The following is a 15,587-nucleotide window of genomic DNA, read 5'->3' as shown; positions in this document are numbered from 1 at the left end:
AGCTTCCTGAGTAGCTGGGACTACAGGAGTGCACCACCACGCCCAGCTAATTTTTGTATTTTTAGTAGCGACAGGGTTTCACCATGTTGGCCACACATCTATTATTTGAGGTAAGAATGAGGACATGACTATCCCACTGAACAGATGAGGAAACAGAGGTTCAGAACTCAGTGACTTTCCCGTCATTCCATGTTAATGAAGAATCCAGCAATGAGGCTTCCTGGCTCCTTTAGTGCTGTGTTTCTCCTATTACACCATGCTGTGCTGTTAATATGTGTGTATTCATGCATGTTTCTTGATATAGACTTTCTCTGACAAAAATACATTTGGGTCATTTGTGGCTCCTTTCTCCGGTTGCTTTTGAATTTAAAGGTTATAACATATTTAGGTCCTATGTTAATGAGCAGCTTTTCCTTTGGGCTAAAACATCTTTTCCTCTTTAGCAACTTTGGTCATGCAGAATTCAAATTTGTTAACTCACTGCATAAACAGCAACTCATTTAAAAATAAATTACAAATATTAAAGGGAGATAGAGAACACGATAGTATACTATATATTGAAATACATCAGCTGTAGAATAATGCATCTTAATGAAGGCTTCCCATGTGAATAAACCATTATATTTACAAGCTTTCCATAGTTAATGACCCAGAACTGGATAACGAAACCTACATTTATAGCAAGGTCCTCTGTCAGCAAAAATATACATATTAATAATTGATGTTGCTGTAAAAATAGGACATAACGTGATGCCTCCTGAGTTTGCGGGGAAATAGGACTACATGGGCCATTAACTTAAAATGCTTATCTAATGTTCGATGGGCTTTGTCTTTAAAAATCCTTCTTCAAATTAGTAAGAGAAAATGGACATTTGTCCAAATGAAAGTCTGTTCAATTTATCAGCTGCAAATATACTTGCAAATAAGTGACTGAATGCTGTTAACTTTCTGGGGCAGCTTGCTGTCTTGCTGGAGTGTGCTCTTCGTGGCGCTTTGTTGTTACTGAAGGCGAAGAAGGAGCAGGGTAGACATCCATTCCCAGCAAATGACCATCCTGTGAAATTTCTCGCCATCGTCAGTGCAGAGATTGATGAGCACCGCGGCCCCCCGGACACCTCAGTGTTCATTAGGAAGCACTTAGAGGCGCGTGTTCGGTTAGATCATTGGGCTCGCCACATGCCCTGGTTCTAATTTTGCACATGGAAGACCTCACGCTGCAGAATGCACCGCTCCTCAGTTGGTTCATTTCAAGATCATGCGAAGAGGGAGGTGTTCTTTAGTTTATTAAAATCAGCCATTTTGTTTCATCATTTCATTTCAGAGTAATATATCTATATTTATGTATCTGTGTTTATACAATATACCTCCTCATAAAGATGAACCCAGCAGGAGAAGTGAAAAAAGATAGTACAGATAGCTAGAGCTGATGGTTTAGCTCAGAGTAAAGTTATGGTAAATCTTTATCTTAGATGCAACAATTTTAGTGGGCACAAAACTATTAAAGAATAAAAAATGTTCTAGCCTGTTAAGCCTAATTTCTAAAAAAATTTTTAGTATGTAAAAAACATTGCTTTATTAGGAACCAGGTTATAAGAGGTCTAGTTGTGCTTATAATTAATTAGTGGTGGACTTTTCATCTGTTACTTTTGTGTACTACTTTCTTTAAAAATATATTAAAATAAACACTTTGATGGCATTTATGGTTTGCTAGGCACTATTTTAGGTGGTTGAAAAGTATTAACTCCCTTATTTCTCAACACAGCCTTATGCTACTAGGTAGCATTATTATCTTCATCTTATATATGAGAAAATTGAGGTACATAGAAGTCAAGGAACTTGTCCGGGGTCACACAGCCAGGAAGTGGCTGGGGCTTTGGCCTGAGGCATCTATTTCTGGAGTCTCTGTTCTTACTCTCTGTGCTTTGCTGTCTCTCTCTGCTGATAGGTTTCCTCTGACTTAAAAAAAAATTTATGGGTACCATAGACCATACTTTTATAAAAAATGTGCATTTGTAATTGTAATACTGCTGAACTACCTTGCAAAGAGGTTGGACTATTTACTTTCCCCTCGCAACAGACAAACAGAGAGCCAAATCATGACTGAACTCCCATTCACAATTGCTTCAAAGAGAATAAAATACCTAGGACTCCAACTTACAAGGGATGTGAAGGACCTCTTCAAGGAGAACTACAAACCACTGCTTAATGAAATAAAAGAGGATACAAACAAATGGAAGAACATTCCATGCTCATGGGTAGGAAGAACCAATATTGTCAAAATGGCCACACTGCCCAAGGCAATTTATAGATTCAATGCCATCCCCATCAAGCTACCAAAGACTTTCTTCACAGAATTGAAAAAAACTACTTTAAAGTTCATATGGAACCAAAAAAGAGCCCGCATCACCAAGTCAGTCCTAAGCCAAAAGAACAAAGCTGGAGGCATCATGCTACCTGACTTCAAACTATACTACAAGGCTACAGTAACCAAAACAGCATGGTACTGGTACCAAAACAGAGATAGAGACCAATGGAACAGAACAGAGCCCTCAGAAATAATGCCAAATATCTACAACTATCTGATCTTTGACAAACATGACAAAAACAAGAAATGGGGAAAGGATTCCCTATTTAATAAATGGTGCTGGGAAAACTGGCTAGCCATATGTAGAAAGCTGAAACCGGATCCCTTCCTTACACCTTATACAAAAATTAATTCAAGATGGATTAAAGACTTAAATGTTAGACCTAAAACCATAAAAACCCTAGAAGAAAACCTAGGCAACACCATTCAGGACATAGGCATGGGCAAGGACTTCATGGCTAAAACACCAAAAGCAATGGCAACAAAAGCCAAAACTGACAAATGGGATCTAATTAAACTAAAGAGTTTCTGCACAGCAAAAGAAACTACCATCAGAGTGAACAGGCAATCTACAGAATGGGAGAAAATTTTTGCAACCTACTCATCTGACAAAGGGCTAATATCCAGAATCTACAATGGACTCAAACAAATTTACAAGAAAAAAACAAACAACGCCATCAACAAGTGGACGAAGGATATGAACAGACACTTCTGAAAAGAAGACATTTATGCAGCCAAAAAACACATGAAAACATGCTCATCATCACTGGCCATCAGAGAAATGCAAATCAAAACCACAGTGAGATACCATCTCACACCAGTTAGAATGGCCATCATTAAAAAATCAGGAAACAACAGGTGCTGGAGACGATGTGGAGAAATAGGAACACTTTTACACTGTTGGTGGGACTGTAAACTAGTTCAACCATTTAGAAGTCAGTGTGGCGATTCCTCAGGGATCTAGAACTAGAAATACCATTTGACCCAGGCATCCCATTACTGGGTATATACCCAAAGGATTATAAATCATGCTGCTATAAAGACACATGCCCACGTATGTTTATAGCAACACTATTCACAATAGCAAAGACTTGGAACTAACCTAAATGTCCAACAATGATAGACTAGATTAAGAAAATGTGGCACATATACACCATGGAATACTATGCAGCCATAAAAAATGATGAGTCCATGTCCTTTGTAGGGACATGGATGAAACTGGAAACCATCATTCTCAGCAAACTATCACAAGGACAAAAAACCAAACACTGCATGTTCTCACTCATAGGTGGGAATTGAACAATGAGAACTCATGGACACAGGAAGGGGAACATCACACACCGGGGACTGTTGTGGGGTCAGGGGAGGAGGGAGGGATAGCATTAGGAGATATACCCAATGCTAAATGATGAGTTAATGGGTGCAGCACACCAACATGGCACATGTATACATATGTAACAAACCTGCATGTTGTGCACATGTACCCCAAAACTTAAAGTATAATAATAATAAAATTAAAAAAAGAAAATAAAAAAATAAAAAGCTAAAAAAAAATTAAGAAGTGCATGACACTGTCTGTGCTTCTATACCTTGCCAACACTGTAACGTTAACTGTTTTGATCTTTGCTAACTTAAATAGGTAAAAGATGGCAATTTAAGAAGGATTTTTGAATTATGAATGACATGAGCATCTAAATGCATGATTATAAGCTATTTAAAAAATTAACAGCTAACACTTATGTAGTGCTTACTGCATGCTCCTACTGCCAGACATTAGATTAAGTGCCTTACAGATAGTAGTTTCTTCAATGCTTAACACAAATCTATGAGGTAGGAGTTATTACTACCTCCATTTTGCATGTATAGAAACTGTGGCACAAAGGGGTCAAGGTGCCAGCTCAAGTTCACACAGCTAGAAAACAGTCGAACTGGAATCTGAACCCAGGAGGTTGGCTCCAGGGTTCTTGACCTTAATGGCTTTAATCTGATGCATTAGAGCACTTTGCAATGAGCCCTCATATTAGATAAGTAAAGGCAGATGCCCTGCCCTAGAATGTAGACAAAGGATTCCTGGGCTCAGGGGACAAACGGGAGGGTAAGGAAGAGAATTATTTTCATCATTTAGTCTCTGATGATCTGGAGACCTGAGACAAGAATAAAACTGCATCCCAATATGAAGAAAAAACTAAAAATAAAACCAGAGGTTCCCAAGTAACTAGATTGCAAAATCCCACGTACTAGAAAAGAAAACGGTGACTTTTCCTTTTTTTCCCCAAAGCCTCCTGAAGTGGCGTTTTAAAACCACAGATGCTTCCAGGCGTCCTTGAAATTCTAATCTCCTCACTCAGGTGTCTGATGGCCCTGCAGACACAGTTGTATAGGACGCACTGCTTGTGTTTGCAAACTTTTTGCTAGTGCAACAACACAAGCTGTGTGCACAGGTAGCACCATTTTTGCCTCCACAATTCCCCCCTGCAGCTAGCTATGGTAGACGCAGGCGAGATTTAAACCCTATGGGCTATTCCAAACCCTTTGCTTTAGAGGATCATATTTTTAACAGACTACATTTTCAGTTCATAACTTCACCAGTATATGATGACAAAGGCCAGGACGTTTTATAGTTTGAACTCAGTTGCACATGTATTTTACACAATAATCTATTTATTTTGAATATTTTGTTTTGTTGCATGAAAAGTTATAGTTCTTGATAGTTTTCCACTGTATGAAATCAGTCAGATATCGTGACAACATACTACAATTTTTCAAGATAATTAACATCAGCTAGCATTCCATGATGGCATATCCTATCCCGAGCTCCAGGCTAGACTATTTTCCTTCAATCTGTCATAAGGGCCTCCTAACAGCGTCTCTGTGAAATAGGTAGCACCCTCCTGCCCTTACAGAAGAAGAAACTGAGGCTCACTGGTTAAGTATGTCACTCAAAATCCTTCCACTGGCACACTGCAGAGCTGGGCTTTGAGCCTAGCTCTGCCTGCCTGGGAAGCGCACACTCCCACCTGTCCCCCAACCACATGCCTGGTTCTCCCTCAAGGCAGGGGAGCAGGCCTTCAAAGCTGGTGCCTGGAAACTCACACTGGTTTCCAAGGTGCTGTTTCCTTCCCAGGACATGTAGGGAACAGCCCTTTTGTATTTAAAAAGTGTAACAAAACAAAAACAAAGCCAAACAAAACCCCACAAATCACAGCAAATCTATTTTTTGAGAATAATATTTTTTAAATAAAACAAAGATCATCTGCAGTAAATATGATGAATAATGAACATGATCAAGCTAGACTACATAGTTTCATTTCGTTTTGAAATGAAAGTGTGATCATCAAAGACCATTTCATTTAGATTCTTTGCTCACTTTGGCTTTGACAGCAATTCCCAAAGAGGAACCCCATGTTCTGAGGGCAACAAAAGCACAGTTACAATATGCACAGAGCTTTCCCAAACGGAGTCTCCGGAGAGGGCCGCGCTCATGTGGGCGCCCAAGCTCGTACTTGAGGTTAGTTGTTAATAAGAAAGAAATTGAATGTATTGGCCAAAAAATAATTTAGAATACAGCTTGCTTCACGTTGGAATGGGAAAGTGAACAGGGTTTTACGGTGCTTTCAGGATTCAGTAGATGCGTTTAAAAGTGACAGGTCTTCCTCTTTAATAAGTGTTTCCCCAGTGTTCTTTATTGTAATGCAAACATTGATAGCTTTAGGGTAACATAAAATATATGATGGTCATGACTGTAGGACAAATTATTTCAAAGGGATCCACAAAATGAAATGTATTACAATCATTAAGTTTCCTTCTACTTGATCCACTCCATTGGCTCTGCCAATTAAAATAACTGCACATAAATTTTTAGAGTGCTATTTAGTTTTCTTTGTAGATTTTAGAATATAAATATTTAAAACGGCAATATCAAAAAAATTTATATGGCAATGGTAAAAGAAACATTTGGTCAGGAATTGAAGGCATGATGATGTCTCTTGCTCTAATTCTGGTTTCAGTTACTAAATAGTCACTCCTAGAAATATGCCAAGCATCTCCTAAAGATACAAATACGGTTTTGATCAGATAAGTCAATGGTTTCTACACTGGTATAGTGCAACAAAATGAAACAATAAAAAATAAAATTTAAAATGAGTAGGTAATATCTTAACCAGTGATATAGTGGAAAACATATTCAATTGCAAACATTTCTTGGATTTAGGGTAATAGATTTTGGATTTTTAAAAATGGTTTTCAGCCAGTGAACAGAAGATAACATTCTTTTAAAAACTGAATCCATATATCTCTCAATGGTGTACAAGTTCAATAGAACATGTAATGCCAAGTGAAGACATACTCAAAAAAAAGGCAAACTGAAGAAAGTCACATTGAGTACAAAACACGTTATTCTCTTTATACCATTCAAACTGTGTATTGCTGAAAAAATTAATACAAACTTCATTCATTTGAGCTGAGTACATGTAAACTACAAAGTAACACTAAAATAAAGTTTAAAACATGTAATTCTATCTTTGTATGGTATCAGTGTAAGCTAGTAAGACTTCTGCATGAACAAACTGTGTTTGGCCATTGCCTAAGTTTCTGGTTGTGTGGCACAGCACAGGTGTTCAGTAAGTGTAGACTGAATTAAATAAAATGGAACTCTAATTAAATAGAAGTTGTTGAATCTCAACTGATTCTAAAGCAAAATTTCATGTTAAACTTAGATTGTATTAGATTAAATCTTTTGACTTCTAATTTAATTTTTAAAGTAGAAAACTGGACATAACAATTGTTTTTATCATTACATTCTATATCCATATGTCTCTTACGGGTGTTGAACAGAGAAATACTGACATATCATCATGTACCTACCTATCCATATACACCAAACAATCTGGAGATATTACGGGAAAAATTTATGAAACTCTACTGCCATTTAATATTACTTTTTTTGTTTTGTAAATACTAATTGCTATTTGGAATTATTGATCTGACGGCACACATGTTGCCATCTCATTAGGGTCAGTAACTGGCTTCTTGCTTTGTCTCATTGAGGAGGTCACATTTCCTGTTTGCTGTTATTTCTTGTTGGTGTATGTCTATGTCTTGTCATTGAAGAATTATTTATTTATTCCAGTCTTTTCTGTTTGGATTGTTTTGGTTTCCTTTTGATATGTTTGCTTAGGGGTTCTTTACAATTTACCTGTTGAATTTCCTTTATTGCTAGGTAACTGCCTCCGTTTCAGTACTGTATGGAACCTTAAGCCCAGGTTTGCATTAGCTCTAGCAAATATTTGGAGTGCTGCCTGTCCCAGTGGGGAAGGTCCCAAAGGGGATATCCCTGCTATGCAGGAAGGCTGGCTAGTGGTTTGTGCCCAGGGGACCTGTGGAGCCTGCCTTCTACTGTGTGGTGCTGCTGAACAGCCATTCTGACTTTGCATCTCTTTTGGCCAAGATACAGAGAAGAGTTTTGTGGGCTGGGGATGCTAGTCCTGCCTTTCCCTTTGTCTCTGGCTGCCCTAAAAGGTTTTTATCCTTACAGATACTCATGATGCTTCCTGTAGGTTGAGGCAGGGATAGTTCTCCTGCAAGGGAACCCAAGATGGGGAAGCTGGTTGTTGACACTGATCTCACTTTTTCCAGGGTAGAAACCATGAGTCTGGGGGAGATTTTTCCACACATGAGGTACCTGGCAGATTGTGGGGAGGAGCATTGTGAATATAGAAGTCTGATACTCTTACTATCGGCTCAGAGTTTTTTTATTTCTCTGTGGCCCTGGAGGTCATGTCATCCTTAAATCTGAGTTATGGGACACTACTGGTGATAATCTTGGTGCTGGATATTTGTTTTTGATTTTCTGTTGTGGGGAGTGAAGCCAGGTTGCTTCTATTCTGACATTTTGGTGAGCTGCTTTTACTTTTAAATGTGTGTGTGTTTTTTTTCTAATTAACAAAGTAAAATTTGACTATTTTAGAAAATGCATATGATTACAGACAAAAAAAGAAATCTCTCAAAGCTCACATATTAAAACATCAGCTTTATTCAGACTTGGCGCATTTTCTTTCTTTCTTTTGTATGTGCATGGATGTGTGTATATACTTAGTTGAAGTCTTTACACTTTAGTTGAAATCTATATACTTTAGAATTATACATATTCTATGTATAATTATACGTATAATTGTACATTCTATGTATATACATATGTACATATATGTATATAATATATATGTATGTAATATGTATAATACATATGTATAATTATCATAGAATTATGTATAATTATACATATAATATGTATAATTCTATGATAATTATACGTATGTATTATACATGTTAGATACATATATTATATACATATATGTATATATGTATATACATAGAATTATAATTATACATAGAATTATAAATATACATAGAATTATACATATAATTATATACATAGAATTATACATATAATTATAAATATACATAGAATTATACATATAATTACATATAATTATAATACATAGATTATACATATAATTTTAATATACATAGATTCTATGTATAATATACATAATTCTATGTATAATTATACATAGAATTCTATGTATAAATATACATAGAATTCTATGTATAATTATACATATTATATGTACAATTCTAAATCCTGAATTTTTACCTTGAGCATTTTCACGTAGTCAAAATTAGTTAGAAACATACTTTTTAATGCTGGCATATCACTACATTATACAGGGACATCATACATTATTTAACATTGTAATTATTTAACTAGATACATACTATAAGAATACTAAAATAAGTTATTCCCAATTTTTTCCCTATTAAAAAGAACACTGTCAGGAACTTCTATGCACACACATGTCTATTTTTGGTGATTATCTTAAGACAGAAATATAACTTAAGGATAAAGAATATAAACATCTTAACTATCCTGTGGCAACTTGCCAACTGGCTTTCAGAAAGGCTGAGTCCATTTAACTCCTTGTGTTAAGAATGAACATCTCATCACTACCTTGTCAATAATTATAATTTTAAAAACTTTTAATATTTTGCTAATAAGACAGACACCACTTACCCCATTTCGCTAATTCTAAGATGTACATTTTTCATAGTTTAGCATATCTGAAATTAGGGATGGATGTGTATTACAATCAAGGTTGTGTTTTGGCTTATTTGGCAGCATTTTTTTTCTTAATGGCACCTAAAAATAATGATGCATCTTACAATTGATGATATCTTAAAGATTCAATAAAATTACAGTAGAATCTCATGTAATTTTTATTTTGTATTTTTGACCACTAGCTAAGAGCCATGATTTATACAGAACCATTTCAGTATCCATTTCAACGTGTAAGTGAATTTTTTAAAACAAATTTAATTGTGGTAAAAGAACATAATATAAAACATACCAGTCTAACTATTTTTCAGTGTGCCGTTAAGCAGTGTTAACTATATTCACATTATTGGGCAACAGATCTCTAGAACTTTTTCATCTTGAAAATGGAAACTCTGTACCCATTAAGCAACAACTCCCCTTTTCTCCTTCCCCCAGCCCCTGGCAACCACCACCGACTTTCTGCCTTCATGAGTTTGACTACTTTAGATAGTGCATATAGGTGAAATCATACAGTATTTGTCTTTTTGTGATGAGCTAATTTCACTTAGCATAATGTCCTTCAGGTTTATCCATGTTGCAGCACGTGTCAGAATTTCCTTCTCTTTTACAGCTGAATAATATTCCACCCAGTGAATTTCTAAATCACAAAAATTTATAACAACTTGCAGAAATTGCTGACCCACTGGATTCTGGCAGCACACCTAAACAATTAAAAAGCAAAGGACAAGCTGGGTCCCAAGGGGTTCCAATTTCCAAAAACAAATGTTGGCTTATTTTTGAACACAATGATCAAACAGAAATCAAAAATGTAGGTGATAAAATCAAGATATTTTTGAAATCATATCTGCTCTTCTGGTGTTATTTCCTATGTTTTTTAAGGCAGTAAGCTTGGCTATCACAACTTGAGAGTTCACAAACACAGATATGGTAAGACCATGCCCCTCCACCAGGAAACTAGGCAGTTCCAAGTTTCTGGAACATGGACTTGAATTCTTTCCTCAAGCAAAATAATTATGTGCGAACAACAAAGGCCGTGTGGAGAGGCCATGACTGCAGATGAAGCAATGCAGGATGAGGGGCCAGAGTAAAATGTAAACTATTCTAAAACGAAACGAACTTGCCATGTCATTTAGAATGTGCCATTATAAAACTGATGAAAATTACATGGCAATATCCTGACAACTGAAATAAATTATATTTTAGTTATACTTAATACCACTGGCAAAATCTTTTAATTTATTTTAAATCCTAAAATCCCCAAAAAGAAAACTGAATATTTATACAAGAAGACTGAATTAAAATATGGCTTAAATGGTTAGGTTTATGGTTGATCACAGAACAAAAGGATTTAAAGTATCAACCACATAGTGGTGACCACTTTATTTATTTTCCCTGAAAGTAAGAAGAGGAAGGCAGTACTAGAAACTAACGCTTAAACCTAAAAAGAAAAGAAGATTAAAAAGAAAACCAGGCCGGGCGTGGTGGCTCAAGCATGTAATCCTAGCACTTTGGGAGGCCGAGGTGGGCGGATCACGAGGTCAGGAGTTCGAGACCATCCTGGCCAACATAGTGAAACCCCGTTTCTACTAAAAATACAAAAAAATTAGCAGGGCGTGGTGGCGGGCGCCTGTAGTCCCAGCTACTCGGGAGGCTGAGGCAGGAGAATGGCGTGAACCTGGGAGGCGGAGCTTGCAGTGAGCCGAGATTGCGCCACTGCACTCCAGCCTGGGGGACAGAGCCAGACTCTGTCTCAAAAAAAAAAAGAAAACCATATCCTCACATTGGTTAAAATGTTGTATTTGTTTTACTTCTTATGTTATTCTCTGACATTTCTACTGTGTCTACTGTTAGAAATAGACAGAAAAGAATCCCGATTTTTGTCCTACCTGACATATATATTTGTTAAGTACATAGAATTGGCAAAATGTATTTCAAATTGACTATTATTTGATGAAGGTACAATTTTAAAAGCTACAAATTATTGAAGTCATGATTCATGTCTTTTCCCCCTCTGACATAATTTTGAACATGCATTTTATCTGTAATTTTTTAGACATAAAACACATGTTTACTGCAGAAAGATGTAAGACTAAGCAAAAATTAAAAAATAGAATCATGGTGTTCATATTTTACATTTCACAAAATATGTAGAAACTCTAAAACATCACTTCTAAAGATACATAATGGGATATTTTAACTAATTAACTATTTCTGGGCACCAATTTCTTACAACTCTAAAACTACACTAATATGAATATCTATATATTGTATACTTTGCTCATATTCTTGGGTTTTTTTTTTTTTTTTTGTAGCAAAGAAATTCCAAGGGTTGGCACTACTGGGAAAAAAGGTGTGTCTGTCATGAGACAAACTGAACTTAGAAAGGTGGGCAATTAAACCCTCAGTAGCAGTCCCTGAGATTGTACCTGCCCCTGGGTCCCTGCCCAAACTGAGTATCATCCTTACTGGGTCTCTTTTCTTTTGTTAGCATGGATTTTTAAAAGCGATTTAAGTTTCCTTATGGGCACTGTGCTGCAGGCGGAGACTCCCCCTTCTCAGCCCTCATTCCTTGGTGCCTCCTTCCCGACCTGCGTCATGATCTGAGGGTTCTTCCTGCCTTATTTGGGGCCCTCCTTTTATTCTTTATAGACATTCTCCTACTAAATCTCTTGCATGCCTAATTCCACCATGGCCTCTGCTCTCACAGGACCCAAACTAACAGAAGGACTTTGAAAATCTTTTCAGCATTTGTTACATGGTTGTTTTATTTAGGTTTCTTCTCCTTTGGTCAGTTTCGCTATTCATACTTCCCTAGACAGTTTTCTCTGTTCAATATTTTCTATTTTATGACCACAGTTGTTCATGACATTACCTAATAGTTTTTAACTTGCTAGTGCCTGTGGTCATTGATACTGTGTATGTGACTACATATATATACGTCATATATATGTATGTATGTATATATATGTCATGTGTTTGTAAATATACATATGCACATACATACATATTTGTCATACGTTTGTCTTTTCTTTTCTTCTTTTCTTGATTAGCCTCACCAGGGCTCTGTATGTTATTAGCAGTTTCAAAGACTGAGTCATTGTAAATATCAATGTTCCTGTTTCAACATTTTTACCTGGGCACTGGATAGGGGGTATCAGGCCAAGTAGCTCACCAGAACACACCTTAGGTCAATGCTGGAATGAGGCCCAAAAGGGCTTTATTTCTTTTCTTTTTAAAATTACAATGTCCTTTAATGAAAACTGAGCAGGTCAACAAAGCCCCACTAGGACTGACTGGTCCCCTTCTCTGGTCATAATAAGCTTTGCAAAGAATTGGCTTCAAGGGGTTTGAGAGCTGCCTCCAAGTGCTTAAGGGATTGTCACATGAAAGGGAAAGAGGACACATTCCAAGCTACTGCAGGGACAGAGCCCAGCCTGGCAGTGGGATCTGCAGGAAGGCCAACGGCAGTTCAATGCAAGAGAATGGGCTCCTGTGGGAGGCAGAGGTTCTGTTTTCAGGAGGGGCTCGGGCAGAGGATGAGCCAGCCTTCCTCAGAGGCCGTGCACTTGACGAGGCAAAGCATGCAGAAAAATCTTTAGCAGCGGACAGACTCTACGATGGTCCCAGTGACCCCACCTCCTGGGCTTCTTCCCTCATGTAATCCCTTCCCCTTGAGTGTGGGCGGCCCTTATAACTTGCTTCTAACCAATATGATAGGGCAAAGCTGATGGGATGCCACTTCCGTGATCATTTGCATAAGATTCTAATCCCCCTGCTGGCTTAGACGAAGCCAGCTGCCATATGGAGAAGCCCACATGGCACAGAGCTGGGGGCTGCCTCCAGCTAACAGCTGGCATGAACTGTGGCACAGGATCTGATGCCCTACAGGGAACAGAATCCTGCCAGAAACCACACAAGCTTGGAAGCAGGCCCTTCCGCAGTTGATCCTCAGCTGAGACCTCAGCCCTGGCTGACACCTTGACTGCAGTCTTGTGAGATCCTGAGTGGAGGACCTAGTTAAGGTGTACCCAGACTCCTGGCCCTCAGAAACTGTGAGACAACAAATTGGTGTTTTAAGCTACTAAGTTTGTGGTAACACTGTTATGTGACAATAGATAACTAACCCACCTTTCCATCTCTATGATTCAGTAATCACCAGCACCAAAAAGAAAAAAAAAAAAAAGCCAGCTGTATCAATGCAAACCCACTGTTGTGACCGTCCATACTAATATAGTGGTGTGCACTGCTGACATCGGACAGGAATAGCAGATTGTGACCGCTCCTAGCCTGTTTCCACATCTACAGCATTCCGCATCTTGCACAGAAACGTGTAAATGGATATAACCCTGATCTCTTCCGATCTCCCTGGGCAGCCTTCTCTACCATATGGGTGACTCCATTCCATTAAATCATTAATTTTTCTTTCCTTTCTTTCCTCAAAAAAAAAAAAAAAACTCTCTAAAGAAGACACAGTCTCACATATTGTATTGTCTTTAAGAAAACCAGATGCTATCTCTTAAAAAAAACTTACCATACCCAGGAAGATCATCTCCTCTTCTCTCAGTTTTTCAGTTTCCTTATATTGATGGAAACGTCGCCAAACCTAAAAACAAATAAATGGTTACTTGTTTAATGCATACAAATATAAAGAAAACATGGCTTGCAGTTTCTCCCATATAAACTGCGTATCTCAAAATGCCAACTAATCCTAAGCTCTAGGCTGTCCATGCGTGTGTTGATGGAATATTTTTTCTTCTGTGATCACAGGCAAAAACATTGTTAAAAAGAATGAACCACAGAACTGACCTATAATTGTTATTAGTGAGATTCCTTTACCTTGGTTTCTTCAAGAGGAACTTCTAGGTAGCAGGAATGTGAGGCTAGATCTAAGGATGGCACTTCATGGTTTTAAAGGAAAAATTTCCAAAGTAATGTGGGGAAATATAGTAACCTCCAAGAACTGTACAACTCAAGCTTTTAACTCAGATGTTAAAACTTTATATTCCCACGGAAACCCGAAAGAAAACAGACTCTTATCCATCCTTCCCCGCCACCTTCTCCTATTCCTATTCAGGGAAAATTAGGGACAGAGTCCTCACCTTCTGGCCTAATTTTATGTCCTTATACTTATTTTCTCTGAAACCTAATGCTAGTTTGTATCACATTGCCATCTGCTGCGTTTCCCTGTAAGTAACCCTAGCCTCTATTTGAAAAAAAAAAAATGGGGCACAAATCCATGGTGCTTATCTGATAAGGAAAGAAAACCTTACGGATTCCTTCTAGAAGGGACACTGATGTGCTGCTTATTAGTGATGGCTGCTGCATGTTTCTGGAAGCTATTAAGGCCTGGTCCCCCTTCTGTAATTATATATCTGTGTGTGAATGTCTTCCAAAAATCCATTAAGGATTTATACCCTCACTGCATTTCAGCAACATTCATTTCAACAATTACCAGTGGTCTTTAACAATATTTGAATAAAATGCCCTGAGTTTAATACCTATTTAGAGTAAAAATTTGAAAATATGACCAAGCTTAGTTAGTGGTTTCCCCAGGGTAAGTTACTAAATCTTTCTGGAATGTAATCCAGTTCTATTAAGGGTAGGATTTGGGGTTTGAGTTTTGAAGCTCAGCCCCAAAGTTGGGATGCATCTTTAGTTATAAGACACCTTGTACCCCAACTCCAGGAGCCCTAGGTTTGCACCTTCTGAATGCGGAGTGCAGCAGCCCAGGTATCTGTCACTTTCTTGCCAAGCATCTTGGATTGCTTTGCTCTATATTCTTGCAGATAGATTTGCTTCATGAATAACGCCCTTAGGCGGCCTTGCCGTGCCCTCTCAGCAACCTGGATTAATTTAACAGCCTCGTCGAAAGGGATACCCTTTACAGGGTATTTCTGCAAAAAACAGTCAAGATAAACCAATGTTTGAACATGTTAACCACATCAATTGATCCCAGACGGATCACATGCTTACTTCAAACACAATTCTGCTAAGAGTCCCCATGGTTGATGATGAGTGTGAGAACCGCTGAACACTGTTCATTTTTCCAATGAATGATGTATATTTTGATAACATGCCATGCTCATGCTGTGATCCCAAATTTAAGGGCCC

The 15,587-nt window shown here is 37.7% G+C and overlaps 1 protein-coding gene across 7 annotated transcripts in view; it reads right to left on the bottom strand.

Annotated features, from left to right (window-relative positions):
• IQCA1 (IQ motif containing with AAA domain 1) overlaps nt 1-15,587 on the bottom strand; it is a 178,390-nt gene that overhangs the window by 142,653 nt on the left and 20,150 nt on the right. For 6 of the 7 annotated variants that reach the window (XM_032753611.2, XM_032753627.2, XM_032753624.2 and 3 more), the window contains exons 4-5: nt 15,179-15,370; nt 14,008-14,079 (exon numbers count right to left, since the gene is read on the bottom strand). In XM_032753611.2, coding sequence (XP_032609502.1) covers nt 14,008-14,079; nt 15,179-15,370 — 264 coding nt within the window. The remainder of the gene's footprint in view (nt 1-14,007; nt 14,080-15,178; nt 15,371-15,587) is intronic. The other variant, XM_032753630.2, reaches the window with a different exon arrangement.

This window comes from Hylobates moloch, unplaced genomic scaffold (genome assembly GCF_009828535.3).
Source record: "Hylobates moloch isolate HMO894 unplaced genomic scaffold, HMol_V3 SCAFFOLD_1, whole genome shotgun sequence".
In the NCBI taxonomy this organism is placed as follows: Eukaryota; Metazoa; Chordata; class Mammalia; order Primates; family Hylobatidae; genus Hylobates; species Hylobates moloch.
The sequence above is the reverse complement of the archived record's forward strand: the minus strand, read 5'-3'. Positions and strand labels throughout refer to the sequence as shown.